We start from the raw sequence: 15236 nt of genomic DNA on the forward strand, positions 1-15236 counted from the left end.
GACGCGCGCGCGCGCACACACGCGGTGTTTGACATACAGTATACACAAGCAAGCGTGCACGCGCCCCATCTGACACTGTCATTCTTAGAAATTGATTCTTCACAGAAATTAATTAATTTTCATTTGGCCCCAAGCGGCAGCTCAAATCAGGACAAGCTCACTCTGTGATCCCTTCACTCTCACTCTCTCTCCTCCCTTAATAACTCACTGTCTTATCATATCAACACTCTTTAGCCCAGAGCCTCAGAACAGAGGAGATGATTAAATGAATTCTCGGTATTTATGATGAGATTATGCAAATGAGCTGTTTTATTTTTTTTTTCCCGCGCAACTCCAGTGGTGACCAACCCACGTGGGTCATCAGTCCAATATACCGCAGGGACTTGGGGATGAAGGGGGATAAATTGGCCGGGATTTGAGGCTTCCCGGTGGCTCCGTCGGCCGGCGCGTGCTCCTAACAGCTCCGGTTTGCCGGCGCAACTTTGTGGTTCAGCCCCCCACCCCACCCCACCACACCCCACGCCCCGGTTTGGGGAATTGGTATTGTTTGGTCGTTAATCCCCACTCCCTGGTGCGTGAATGATCCAATTTACACCTGCCGCGAAATGCAGATGAGGACATGTCAACAAGGATGGGGATTGAAAAAGCCTTCTCGGCCTAACTGTAAATCAAATCATCATGGTACTGTATAATTAAAACAGATGGCCAATAAGAAGCTGTTTCCCAATCTCTACCTTTAAGAAGGTAATGATCCAGCGGTCGCGAATTCTTGTCATGTCGGGGGTTTTCAAAGCAATACATTTTTGAAACTTTGAGAAAAAACTTTCTAGCCACTTTCACTTATTCCTATTTTCCCTTGTGAGATCCAACACCAAACATTTTGGAATTACCTTTTAAGGCTGGGTCGGAATATCGATATCACCACGTGTCATCATACAAAATACAGAATTGTACTGTGTATATATACCTGCAACCCATATTGATGTTGTAACTGCTCAGATTTTTGTGATACATTTTATATAAAGGCAAATAACACTTTCTTGCAGAAAATAAATGTTAAATCGTTTTTTTTGTTTGTTTTTTAGGGCAAAGCTGATTTTGGCAATCGGCCTTATAAAGTTCAGGTATCAATCAATCGGTAAAATTTAAGAAAAAAAAATGTAATCATGTTTTTGGGCTCCCGTATCACTATTAAAGATATGAATTACAGACTGTTTCTGTCTTTTAGTATTTGTTTAACTTTAGAACACTGAGATTTTTTTTTTTTGAGGATGGGGGTGTTTGCATATAATTCTTGTTACCTTTGCAAAATGTTCTCTGTAAAAACGAATCATATTACTCGCTAAGAGTTCGACCTTAAAACATAATTAGGAGTGTAACAATTCATTCTTATTCTCGATGATCGATTAATTGTTTGAATATGGTTTATATTTGCATTATAAATGGATTCCCTTTGCAATTTTTGTAGTCCTCCAATGGCTCCAAACAAATACTCTCTGATGAAAATGTCTTTTTTGCTAACCGATTAGTTGCCGATTAATCGATTAATTTTGCCAATTTTGGGTGAGGGTTACGGATGATTTTACACACTCCAACTTCATAGAGACACCGCTACAAATGTTGTTTCACTGTTAAATCAATCCAAAATACTTTAGATGGTACAGAACTCGGTTTCAAGTCATCCGAAAGTTCTTTATGCTGGTTCTGGGGTACTTGGCTGAGAAAATATTTCACAGTTTTAAAAGTTTCAAAGTTTTAGAATCCCTGAGTGACCACTCCTATTATTAGTCGGTTTAACAGTATGTTTTTACTATTGACATTTGTATAGTGACCACCTTGATTTTTATTTTTTTTTTGATGATGTGGAACTGAATTTTCCGCTCTTATCAGCAATACTACTACTCAATCAAAACCTACTAATGTAAGCTCATGACCTTTTGAAAGCGATCTCATTAGCCTGTGCAGGTGTACCTAATATTATGGCCCGTTTCATTATAAAACCTGACCTGGTAGGTTGAATATAAACCGGAATACGTATTAAAAGCAAAGCTATTACATTAAACTCCCCTTTCCAGTTCCGCCACCCACACGCGAGACCCTGCAGCTACAAAAAAAAAAAAAAAAAGACAAAATCCAGATCTGTCTCAGGGTGTCTCTGGAGAATTTCTTCCATGTCAGGTGTTAATGGGAACGCTGTTATACACGCGGCGGAAAAGTGCACAGCCTCCGTTGTGTCTCAATTATCCACACAACAGTCTTAAGTTAATGAGATCTGAGGAGATCACTCGTTAGGAGTCTTCAAACGACTTTTTGAAGGCCTTATTTGTGCTCCGGTGTCAACTTCCTGCTGCGGTGGTCCAAATCGTTGAGGGAGAGAGAGAGAAAAAAAAAACCAAAACACTTTCCAAGAACTTCTCACTCGCAGCGGGTTACTGATTAAGATGGGCCGTCACTTATTACGTGGCGGACCGGAATGATCGCGCAAGCCGTAGGGACAAACAACAGCCTGCTCCGCTTTCTTTAAACGCTAATGACGGAACAAGTAAACATCGATTTAGGACGCTTAAATGAAAGTGTTTGAAGGAGCGGTCATGGAAGTGTCCTGTTTATCCATCTTTGTCCCTGGCTTTCACCCCCGCTGCGCTCGAATACACACAAGCGTGAAGAAGGCCCGACTTTTCTCACTGCCAAATTCTGCTTATAATTCATGTAAAGGTGGAACAACACACGCACACATACGGTCACGGCTGCGTGTTTGCTCCACCTCGCTCGCTAAATGACATTAGTTCCACCGAGGGAACACAACGGTGTAGGCGGCAACCCGATCCTTGCTCCTTTTCTTTGCGGCTCACAAAGGAACAGTTTCATTCTCTATTCCGGGCACACATCGGGTCAAGCTGTGTGAATGTGTGTGTGTGTGTGTGTGTGTGTGTGTCGTCTCCGTGCGCCGACACATAAAAGAAGTGTAATGTGACAAAGCGGAGCTCTTGTTACGATTAAAAAAGAGAGCATGTGTCATAGGCAACACACGGTTTCGACTTTTGGACAAACAATGACATGAAACTTAAAGCGGCGGTGACAATTTTTCTCCTTCGTGTCACTTTCTAGCTCCCGTATTTAAACGCCCGTTCTCAACAGTAAGAAAAGAAAAAAGGAACAAAAATATGTCTATGGAATAAAAAAAAAACAAAAAAAAATATATAATTCCTCAAATATAAGAAGCACCTGTGTATCATACGCACCCTTAATTTTTGGGGTCAAATTTCTTATTCTCTGTTACCGCGTATAAAACGAACCAACACTTTAGCAACAATGTAAAAACTATAGCAAAACAGAAAAAAAATCATCTTCTGAAACTTAATATTTTCTTGTGTTCATATCTGTAAGTTATATATCTGTTGCGAGTTAAGCGTCTTTCAGATTTCCCACAGTGTGAGCGGTCAGTGAACGCCTCGCCAGTGTAACGTTGGGCTCAAAGCAGTTGTTTTTCCTTTCCCTTGAGACGTGGCTCAAATTCATTTTACCATAAATAGCCAAAGTTACGCACCCAACTTCATGATTGTGTGTGTATGGCTTTATCAGCATGGTCATGTGATATTTACAAGCTAAGCTGGGATTGGTCATTAGCTGAGCCTTAAGGACACGTGATGTCATTTTCAGTCAACGGCATGTGGAAATGTGCTTTTAAAGTCGGGTTTTCCCCGATACAACTTTTTCACTTCTGCTACAATACCGATATTGCAGCCTCGTGTACTATCCGATTCTGATAGCGATCCCATATGATATCAGCATGATTTTTTCTTGATGTTTTTTAAGCGTGAAGTTCTAAAGGAGAGACGCCTTGGTGGCGCAACGAATAGCACGTCCGCCTTACACTTCATAGGACCCGAGTTCAAATCCACCTTGCTCCGGTTCCTGTGTGGAGTTTGCATGTTCTCCCCGAGCCTGCGTGGGTTCTCTCTAGGTACCACACCTTCTCCCACACTCTAAAAAATGCACAGCAGGTGTATTGGACACACGTAATTTTCCTTAGGTGTGATTTGGTGCGTGTGCAATTGGCTGGAAAATATTACTTTTTACTCCAAATAGTTAAATAAGTATCGAAAACCTTTAAGTGCAGGCTCAATATTCTAAATGAATAGTGTTACAAAGTGGATTAAAATAATATGAAATGTACTTTTGAGGGACATTACACGTTAAATACTGGTCATTTATGTGGTGCTAGATGACTTTTTAAAATATATTTTCCCAAAGGTACTTGATGTAAAACGTTGAGGAATCGGAAGAAATTGAAAAGTGCTTACTCAATATTGGAAAGTTTCTGACTTTGGAGCAGACTGGCCCTTTAAGAGGCTGACCGCAGATGGACCGGTGCTGAAACAGAATCAGCACTTTGTAACCATGTTTCGTGTGTGTGTGCGCGCGCGCGCGCGCGTGTGTCTTTGAAGCGAGTCATTTATAAAGGAGCCAAATGTGAAGCAGGTGGAGAATAAACATGAGACCGAAGAATCTGTTATGATGATAAATGATAAATGAGATGAGGCGGCCTGCAGAGTGCAACAAAAAACGCTCTTTGTGTGTGTCTGTGTGCAGGGTGCGAGCAAGTGTGTGTGTGTGTACACTTGTCGTTTTGGCTTTGTATTGCTCAACCCTTCGACACCCAACCTTTTATTGTGGGGACATTTGTCTTTGTGCGGGACATTTTGGCCGGTCCAAATGAGAAAAATGCCAGGATGAGCTCCTTTCACCCCATTAGACTGTGTGTGTTTGTTTACGTGTGTGTGTCTGCGAGACGGCGGACTCTTGAAAGCTGAGCCGCATTGCTATATCATAACTCACTGTCAAAGTGAGCTGCATTAGAGTGAGGGGTCTTGAAAGGGGGCTTTGTGTGTGTGTGTTTTGGGGTGCTGTGTTTCGCTCAACTTTAACCCTCGTACGCTTTTGATGTTGTCTGGAGAAAAGTGGGCCCACATGAGGAAATGGTTCTCAGTCGTTTTCGACAACCTACCCCCTAACCAACTCAAAGTATGTTAATTGATGTTTCATTTAATCGGCGGTTCTCAAACAGGGGTGTGTGTACCCTAGGGGTACGAGAAGGAACCTCAGAGGGTATGCGAGGATTTAATAGGGTTTCTGCAGCTATCAGCAAATCTAATTTGATGCTTTTTAGTGCCGTGAAAGGAACAGTAGCGTTTTCTTTTCAAATTAAGAGCAACTTAATTGGAACATGAAGGTTTCGCTATGTTGGGTTATAGTGACTTAAACATGATATGCCTTTATTTTGTTAGCTTTTATACCGATGTGCATTGTCATTAGTGAGACAATTTACCGGAAGATGAGCCAGAGATTAAGATAAGACTATAGAATTTGAAATGACGTCATGTTTTTGAATAGTTAAAATTAAATTGTGTTTTTAAAAACCCCGTTTCTGCAGCTATCAGCAAGTCTAATTTGATGATTTTTAATGATGTGACATGAACTGTAAATTTCAATTTAAGAGCAAATGTATTGGAACGTGAAGTTGTTGCTACATTGGGTTATAGTGACTACATTGCAAAATGGCGTATGCCTGTATTTTGTTGATTTTTTTTTTTTTTGCTACACAATTTAAAATAAATCCATATTTTTTTAATAGAATCAGAATTAAGATATGTTTTTTGAAATCCACTTCATTGGCACGATAATCGACAGCTTGATCGATTATTAAAATAATCCTCAGTCGCAATCCTAATGTTTTACCACTTATTTTTCTGCTCCAAAATTGCATCATTAATGTCAATGCAATGAGGTCAGCAAAAAAGTTGCTTCATGTCCCAATTAGTTTTCTCTCAATTTGAAAGTGAAAATGACCCGTTTATGCCACAACATTACAACAAAGCATTAAATTGGATTTGCTAATACCTGCCGAAACGCCGTTAAAATCTCGCCTACCCCCTCAAGTGTCTTTACGTACCCCCATTTATAAATCCCTGACAGGGGACCTCCACATTTTCTTCGACAAGCTGTAATAGAGTGAAAACACACACACACACACACACACACACACAGTCTTGACATCGTCTTGACCCTGGAATGTAAGCAAGGAATGCAAGGCGGTATCAGTCTCGGAAATCGGATTCTCGCCATGATCAAACATCTTGTGTGCGCGCGCGCGAGCGAGCGTGCGCGTACGTACGTGTGTGTCGTCCTTCCTGCTCCTCTCATGACATCATTGCGAAGGCCTCCCTAATAACAATAGCACATCTCGCTTTTTTTCCGCAGTTGGCGATCCGTCTTTGTTTTAAGAGGCGTAACGCGACGATCAATCTTACTCGCTCTTCCTTCACACAGCGGCGGCCATGATGACGGCCATGATGGCCATGGTTATGATTTATCAAAGCCGACCGTGACGGAGAATACAAACGTGGCGTGATAAACACAGATTGAAAGGATGGGGATCATGGGAGTTGTAAACGGACCGCTAATGTATTCCAAACAAAATGGTCTTTGGGCTGGTTCTGTCTTTCCTCCTCCTGCGGACCGCGTTTACGCAAACGGTGGCCTCCGCGCCAACGGATGCCGAGTCTTTGTCAATTTTTTGCTTGAAATTGGAGGAAACCCAAATTTGCAGAGAAAAAAAAAGACAAGTTGGATAAACTTTTGCAAATTCTCTACTCGATTTTCAAGTATACACGAAAAGTTAAAATTTCGGAACTGGATTTAGCAAGGGTCGTGGAAATTGACAGTGATTGCTTTTGCGGGTCACGTAAAATGATGTGACGGGCCAGATTCGGCCCCCGGGCCTTGAGTTGGATACCGGCGGGCTATAGTGTTTCTCATTAATTATAAACGTGGAGCTAGCGGATTTTTTTTAGACAATCTTTAGCGTGTTTCCTCACGCCAACGCACCTAATTCAAATGGTTAGCTTATTAGCAAACTTCGCAAGAGCTTGAAAATGATCCTAATCATTTGAATCAGGTGCGTTTGAGTGAGAGGGCTCGAAAACATGCGGGATACCGGCCCTCAAGGACCGGAGTTTGACACCTGTGCTTCAAAGGTACAATTTCACATAATGGCCATGTAGCCAGTTATTTTTTTCCTGATGTTTGAAGGGCCATGGAGTGAATGAATCGGTCGGGCCCAAATATTTTGTTTGGTTGAACGTTTTGGTGTTTAAATACCCAACGTTTAATTCTCTACGGTTTTGCGGGTCACTTTAACGAAGCTTCAATGAATCGTGACAACTTGTTTGTTCTCGCTATTGTGATAAACATGTTATTTATATCAAATGAAGGCCTAGTACTCTCCGCAGTTGAGTCAACAAACACTTCCGGCCGCTGCATGAGGAAATACGGTCAACATACACGTTCACACACACTTCTCAGCCACGTTTGTGGCGTACATGCAGCTGCTGCCTATCAGCACGTCATGCAAGCGTGTTAAGCGTTCCACTGTTTTGACTCTGGCACTTCCTCTTCTTTCATTCCGTTTCTCCCACTCCCGACTCGCCAATGTGTTTTGGGCCAGATCTGTCATCTTTGTTATGTTTCAATTCTGCTCCACCTGCGTTAAGCTCCAGCTGCCATGTTTGGCGTTTCACGTTACCGCCAGGTAAGACCCACACACACACACGCTCAAGTTAGCACAGAGGGCAGAACTCAATGTACTGTAATGCCTTTCTGTTTCTTTTTAACCAAGTGTGTGTATGTGTGTGTGTGTGGCCAATGCTGGCATGAGGGAGGACGTCTGGGTGAGATTTTAATTAAAGTTTGAGACAAAGAGGTCATAAGCCATACACCCCCTTCTCTGCACACACCTTACGCACACACACACGTATATAGACACACAATGCAGTGTTTTTTTTCTCCCCCCCTCTCTCATTCCATCCCCTCAGCTTGATGACTTTTCCATGAAAGGCTTTTTCATTAATCCTACCTCAGGGAACCCAGCGCTCTTCAACCTCATACGCACACACACTTACATGAGCAACAACACACACAAAGACCTCCCTCTGCGGGTCACTTTGATGTATCAACACACTTGAAGACTAAACACAAAATTAGGTTTCAATTTTATTTTTTTTTTTCGGCGTCTAGTTGATTCTCCCCCTTTCTAAATGCGAAAAGGTGCACTGAGCCATCAGCACGCACAAGCCATTAATTAGTGTGTGCAAATAAACAGTTGTGAGGGAAAGGGAAGTGGCTGCAGTAAAAAAGAAACAAAAAAAACAACAAGCACCAGGTTCTTTTGCTGTCTTATTTCCCTCCAGTGGTGCTCTTTGCCGCTCATTTGAAGTGTGTGTTATCAATTGAAGGTACTTTAGCTTCAAACTAGCCACCTAAAAATATGTTTCCTGCTTTTGTGCTGCACAGTATGCCACTAGATGCACTGTAAAAAATGTAGGAACTCCCAATGTTGAATGGCCTATTAAGTTTACAGTTTAATTTTTGGGGAAAGGTATGCCACAGAAAATAAACACAACTTAAGTTCAAACAATTGAGTCAAAGTCTTGTTGGCAAACTTTGGCTAATGATATGTTGATGTTTTCGTTGAAGGAGCCAAGCTCATAAAGTCATAAATCATAAAATCATAAAAAAAATGTACGCTTAAAGCGCAGGTGTCTAACTCAAGGTCCGGGGGCCAAATCATTTTATGCGACCCTCCAAACGCTAATTATAACTTCAAGGTTCTGACTAAAATACCAAATTTGTAAGTTGTCTTCAACTTTAAAAAAGATTTTTGGGGGAAACAAGAAGCATTTTTTGTCAGCAATCCGAATTTTTCCCGACCAATCTGCCAATAATCGAATAATCGTCGCACCTCTAGTTGGAATCCAAGCAGCATGTCAGCATGCATACTTCATACTCACATTTGCCAACAAATCCCTTTTGCGCGTTCCTGTGTGAAAACCTAAACTCGCCTGCGTGTGCGTGTGTAGGAGTGTGCGCGTGATATCTGATGTCAGCTGTCACATCCCAGTCGGTCTGGGCCCATAATAAGAGACAATAATAACAACTCATTAAAACCGAGGGCAGGAACTGTGGAGCTCATCGGCTCATCAAATTAACCTTTGAACACTTCATATGCACACATATTGCTTTGAGCTCTCGCTTTCTCTCTCACACACACACACACACACACACGGATGCGATGGAGCTACCTGTTTTTCTCTGTTAGTGGCTACATAATCTTTCCGTCTTCCACACACGCATTCCCCCCACTCGTAGCCAGTGGGTGTGTCAACAGGGGATTGGTCCTTTCTGCCGGGTAATTGATGAATTATATGCAATATGCAAATGAGGCGCCATTAATCTCCTGACTGACAGCTTCGTTTATGGGGCCTTAATGACGGCTGGATTAGATTCTAATTAAAATCTGCTCAAAGACACCCCACGCTAGGAAGCGGCTGCCGCTCGTCTATCGCCCTCTCCCCCCTTTTTTTTAATCTCTCGGACCCTCCTTCTGTATATTTCATCTCTCACCCACCTTTCCTCCTCCTCTGCTCACTTTCTTTGGCCTGGCTCCGTCTTTTAATATCCCTCCTCGCGGGCATACATGCGCCCACAGGCCGGCGTTATGAAGTGTGTACTATGAGAGGAGATGAGCCGCGCTGCTTGTCATTAAGCCTGATGTGGCCCGTGTCATTCTCCCTGTCAGGACATTCACACCGTTTAGTCAGAGCCCAAGTGATGTCTGACAGCTTTTCAGCAACTCCGCCACCCCCTCGCGCACGTTCCCCCGGCCCACAAATAGGATTGATTGAGCATGTCCGGCCCAATCGCGGCGTAGAGAAGAACGCGTCGCATGCGACGCCTGGATGTCTGGCTCGTACGCCTCCTTTGCGGCTGAACGGCGGGTTCCGCAAAAAAATTCTGGGGAATCCAGCATTTGGACAAGTGTATTGAAAAGTTCAGAGAAGGTCAAAATAAGTTCACCTGGAAAGGTCATTGTGCATTTTAGGTTTGAGATTTCACAAAGAATCATTTCATTCAAAGAATCTCCATAGTTGAGAACCATTCATGTCGTTGCTAATTTGCATCATAATGTCTATATTTTTGGTGATTTTTCTTCACACCACAGTTGTTTTCAGCAAATTGGAAACTAGTTCAGGCATCAAGTGGTTAAATTTCTCCTGAAAACGCAGCGCCCTTAACATTTGATGAGTAATTTACTTCTTCGTAACCACAAAATAGTCAGAACCACTTGTAAGAAGCCCCGTGCGTAAACGTACTTGAGCACAGTTGATTGTGGGTCAGTTCAGAAAAGGTCAAAAAAGTTCCCCTGGAAAGGTTGTTGTGCGTTTCTGGTTCAGAAAGTTAACATTTAAACTTACAGCACCGTATTATAAGTCACACCTTCTATGAAGGGCCTATTTTACAAACGGTCTTCATATATAAGGCGCACCGCATTATAAGGCGCATAGAATAGAAGCTACAGTAGTGTCTGGGGTAGCGTAATGCATCCACTAGATGGAGCTGTGCTAAAGGGAATGTCAACAAAACAATCAGACAAGTCAGTCAAACTATTAATAGACAATCAGAAATTAAAAGTAAAGATTATTTGTGGAAAGTACTATCTGGAAAAACATGAAAAAATGCCTTTTGAGAACATTAAACGACTTCAAGAGTTTAAAAGAATCTAATTTTGAATCAATTGAATGAAAACAAACCTTTTTTAATCAAATTGCAATCAAAACCTTAGAATGTATTGTTTTGTTGATTTAAAAACAGTTTCTGTGTTTATTTCATTAAATGGCACTTTTTCCTACAAAAACACGCCATTTTTGCACCTTGTCCCCATATAAATTGCTTCAAAATTAGAGCATATATTGCATATAAAAATTTCAAACAGGGTGTTATAAAAATGTTATTTGTAAAAGATACATTTATGACTGAAATGCAGATAAAATAATATCCTAGCGGAGAGGGGAAAAGATGTTTTTTAAGAGCCATTCTTACCATTATTGCCCGTCGTTACTAATTGAGCTCATACCTAAATTTTGTGTCTTCATCACACGCAAATCACACCACCATTTCTTCAATGAATTGGAAATCAATTCAGGCATCAGGTGGTTAAATTTCTCCTGCAAAGCCAGCCTTCTTAACATTTGATGAGTAATATACTTGTAATGTGTAAGCACAAAATCACAGAACAACAAGCCCCAGTCAAAAAAGTAGTCAAGCTCTCTTCTATCACAAAGTGATGACGTGCGCAAACGTACTTGAGCGCAGTTGATTGTGGGTCAGTGGGGGACAATGAAGGTCGAGGGAAAACTACGCTCCTGCGCACACCAAGACAATTGGCCCGGTGTGAGTCTGCTGGAGGAAAGAAGGAACCGAACAAAAAAATAAAAGCAACAAATGGCCAAGTGAGACAAGAAGCAGTAGTGGGCGAGCGCACACATTTAATAAGCGGACAAATGAATGAGTAAGCTGAACAGTAATGAGGCGCTTTATTGATGCCATAGGGAGAAACTCTCTCGCTCTTTTTTTTTTTTATTCGCTTCGCTCGTGTCTACGGGGGTGGGAGGGCAGATTTGCTGTGCAGCAACCTTCCAGGAAAACACTCACATTTCACTCATAGAATTTTATAGACTCAAAGGGCACTTTTGGTACACAAAGGCCACCCATCTCAGTCTCAGCGTGACTCAAAAGAGCGAAAAGCATTAAAGTGGCTAATAACCAACGTTGCGCTCCGCAGTTCCAGGCCCGGCCGACCGCCCAAGAGGCTGCAGACGGTGACTGACGGCGGCGCTCACCACATGCTGTCCCACGGCGGTCTGATGCATGCCGGGATCATGCCTCCCGCAGGTGACCACCCGGCACTCGACATACACACGCATGCGCACGCACGCGCTGTCTTTAACCAGCGAAAAAACAGCCAAAAACACACGGGAACTGTAAAATGTCACACGACGCGGCGCCGCTCGAGCATGTTGGCCATCCTGTTGCCGTCATTCTCAAGCGAAAACAAACAGCTGGCAATTACCGTAATTGCCCAAATATGGACGCACCAGCGTATAAGATGTGCCCTTAATTTTGGGGGCAAATTCTGGTATTTTCTATGTAACCATGTGTAAGATGCACCAACACTTTGACAACAATGTAAGAACTATGGCAAAACAGAATAAATATCATCTTTTGTTGACCCTTCATATTTTCATGTGTTCATATCCATACAGTAAGTTATACATTCGTAGCATATTTCAGATTTCCCACATTGTGAGTGGCCAGTGAACGTCTCGCCAGTGTAACATAGAATGCGCTCCAAGCCGTTGTTTTTTCTTTTCCTCGTGACGTAGTTCAAGTTCATTTGTTCAAGTTCATAAGTAACTAAATTGAGCAGCATTCGATAATGATTGTGTGTTTATACCAAAAGACCGCAATTAATTAACAAGTTAATGGAATACCTTTCCGTCTTCTCTAACCAGTGCAGCTTTTTTTTAAAGCCTTTACATGATCCTCTCCGTTTTAGTAATATTCCTGTGTGCGAACTAGGATGGACTCGAACGTTGGTTCAGTTTGCCCACTTCTTTTATTGAAAAGAATGCCGTAAGAACCTCAGCTAACACCAGATGCTGCAACGGGCACTTGATGCTAACAGCCAACTGACGTACCCCGCTAGCTTGTCCCATTACGGTAATCAGTGATATGCTTATATGCCGGTACAAAAAATACGGTAGATGTTTCGAGTGGGTGCCCCAATATTTTTTTTCCCGATGCGGAATCCACTTTGTGCACTTTTGAAAAGGTGAACAAAATGAAACGAGTATCCTCTATGCAAAACAGATTATGGATGAGATGACTTTTGCGGCTTTCTCGCACCCATCAGCCACAGGAGCAAGTTTTAGCGGAGGAGTAGGAGGGGGCGGAGTTGAATGAGGTGACTGATTAATAAGATTAACACACAATGCTGACACCTCAGATAAAGACCTGAAAACTTTTTTTTTTGTGTAGTTAAACTACAAAGTTGACAAAGTTCTTTGTAATCTTCAAACCTGCAAAACTTGCAAGTTATTAATTATCTCCTGATGAGTTTAAGCATTTTTTTTTTTAACAAGACTGTAGAGGCATTTTTGTGCAAGGTTGTGTAACAGCAAGGACAGACCGCATACGTATGTGCCCTGCCAATGGATGGCAACTGGTGCAGGGTGTACCCAACTTTTCGTTCAAAGTTAGCTGGGAGAGTCTCCCTGTTGCCCATTTTCCTCATAATCCAAAATGGCCTCTCTCTGAAATGGATAAAACGGGAGGATTTTGCTGCTTAATTCCTATTCTAATTGCAGTATTCAGATATAAACGTTAATGGATTGAAAAAGAAGTTATTTTGCTCATTAGGGGCTTTTTTGAACAAATCGTCTGATTAATCAGAATTTTGCTTACATTTTAACCATGTTACATCTGTTGATGTCTCGCCCTTAATTGATATATTTCCAAGCATTCCTAGAGGCTATTTTGCCGTTTTTCACTTTCTGCGGGGGGTTTTCGCTCCCCATTAACCGCAAATGAGGGATTACTGTATATAATATACGAATATGACCATAAGAAAATATGAAGTTTATCAAGATGAGATTTATTCTGTTTTGCTATAGTTTTTGCCAAAAGTGTTGCCAAAGGTAACATAAAAAAATACCAGAATTTAACCCCAAAATTAAGGATGCGTCTTATATTTGGGGAATAATTGTAATTCACCTGTTTGGTTTTGAATACTGGTTTCCTACGGGACCAATTTGAAAGGAGGAATGACTCTTAGTGAGTGCGCCCTCTTGCCATGGTTTTGAATTTTTGCGCGTTCTATTTCGTTCAGTGAAGTGAAGTCAAGCGAAATCAGGGTTATGAAGGGGGCGAGACAGCCACGCGCTGAGCGATACGGCTTCAGTAAACAAGACGTTTCACTTTCCGATTAGAAATATTATTAAGAAATGAAATCACCAACGCACCAAATGTAATTTATATGCATATATTTTACTGTGGAAAGTTGAAAATATGTGCCTTTTGATCAAAGGCCATCTAAAGGTCATTGCACGCGACCTTGTTATTAATTTGACTTGTTTGTTTTCTCATGTGTTTATGCATAAAAACAAGAGGCGGGAAAGTAATTGTTGGAACCTGACCGACCTTAAAGTCACCCGCGTCTTTTGTGTCGTTTCTGTGAGCTGATCTTTTCATTCTACTGCTTAAAAGCTTTTCTATTAGCCGCCGCTTCCGCTGTTTTTCAAAGGTGCTCCATTGCACGTTTGTGTTGTGTGATTGTTGCTGGAGAGCATCTCTCTCTGGGAAAAAAAAAAAACAGCCTTCTCTTTCCCACCTCAAGGAGAGGGCATGGCAGCAATGTCAGCGCCACTGATTAGAGGCAGGCCCACATGAGAGAGGAAGAAGGAGAGAGAGCGTTCCGGCGAGGACATTTGAGCATTAAAAAAAAAAAAAAAAAAACAGAGGCGGCGGGAATCGTTTGATGTGATCCCCTCCTTAGTGTCTCCCTCACACACACAAATGCAACATGGCGGCCCGGCGCCCCGCTGTGATGCTGACATTTTGAAAAGGTAAAAGTAAGGCGAGGAAAAAGGGCAGCGGAGAAGATGAGAAGAAAAAATGGGACAATTTGTTGTGGTTGTCCATGTTTTTGGTGGGACAGAGCAGCTTTTGTGTGAAGGAGAAGAAAATAAGGAAGGAAAAAAAAAACAAGCAAGCAGTTGAGCTTGGTGCTAATGTTTCGATGTGGCCAAGATCAGGAAATTAAGACTTAAGGCTTTGTTTATATTTCCTCACTGGTGTTTGCACAGTTGTCCACGTTTAATAATTCTCTGTGTTTGTCCGCATTAGTGCGAGACATATTTAATTGTATGAATTTGAAAGGTTGCTCTTGCGGGTCAGAGTACTCTCTGAGGTTCACGCAAGAAATTAAAATGCGCTGTGTTGTTATCGCTCTTCAAAGGCAAAAAAATGGAAGCGCAGAGCAAATATTTGTGACTTTTGTTTCATTTGAAAGTATTTACAAGTATTTCAAAAGTCATCCAGGGTTGAAGACCAAAAACCATAGCATTTTTCCCATAATGCCATGGGGCATTGACTTTCAAAAAATTGAATTTATTTATAAGCGTTTGGTCTATTTTTAGGAGGACCAAAGATACCAAAGTTCAATAAAAAAATGTACCATTCAATAATTAAATAAAAGTTACTGATTAAAGAAGTAGCTTTAAAAAAAAAAAAATTAAAGAGGCGTGTTTCTTTTCAAATATCTTAGCTAAACCGGTGAT

The 15236-nt window shown here is 41.7% G+C and overlaps 1 protein-coding gene across 3 annotated transcripts in view; it reads left to right on the forward strand.

Moving 5' to 3' along the window:
- dachc (dachshund c) overlaps nucleotides 1-15236 on the forward strand; it is a 36543-nt gene that overhangs the window by 2215 nt on the left and 19092 nt on the right. For all 3 annotated transcript variants that reach the window (XR_015866351.1, XM_088420968.1, XM_088420969.1), the window contains exon 2: nucleotides 11681-11790. Coding sequence is in view for 2 of the 3 variants with exons in the window: in XM_088420968.1 (XP_088277094.1) it covers nucleotides 11681-11790 (110 nt within the window). In the remaining variant the exon portion in view is untranslated. The remainder of the gene's footprint in view (nucleotides 1-11680; nucleotides 11791-15236) is intronic.

This window comes from Hippichthys cyanospilos, chromosome 8, assembly GCF_059441005.1.
Source record: "Hippichthys cyanospilos isolate Australia breed blue-spotted pipefish chromosome 8, RoL_Hcya_1.0, whole genome shotgun sequence".
Lineage (NCBI taxonomy): Eukaryota > Metazoa > Chordata > Actinopteri > Syngnathiformes > Syngnathidae > Hippichthys > Hippichthys cyanospilos.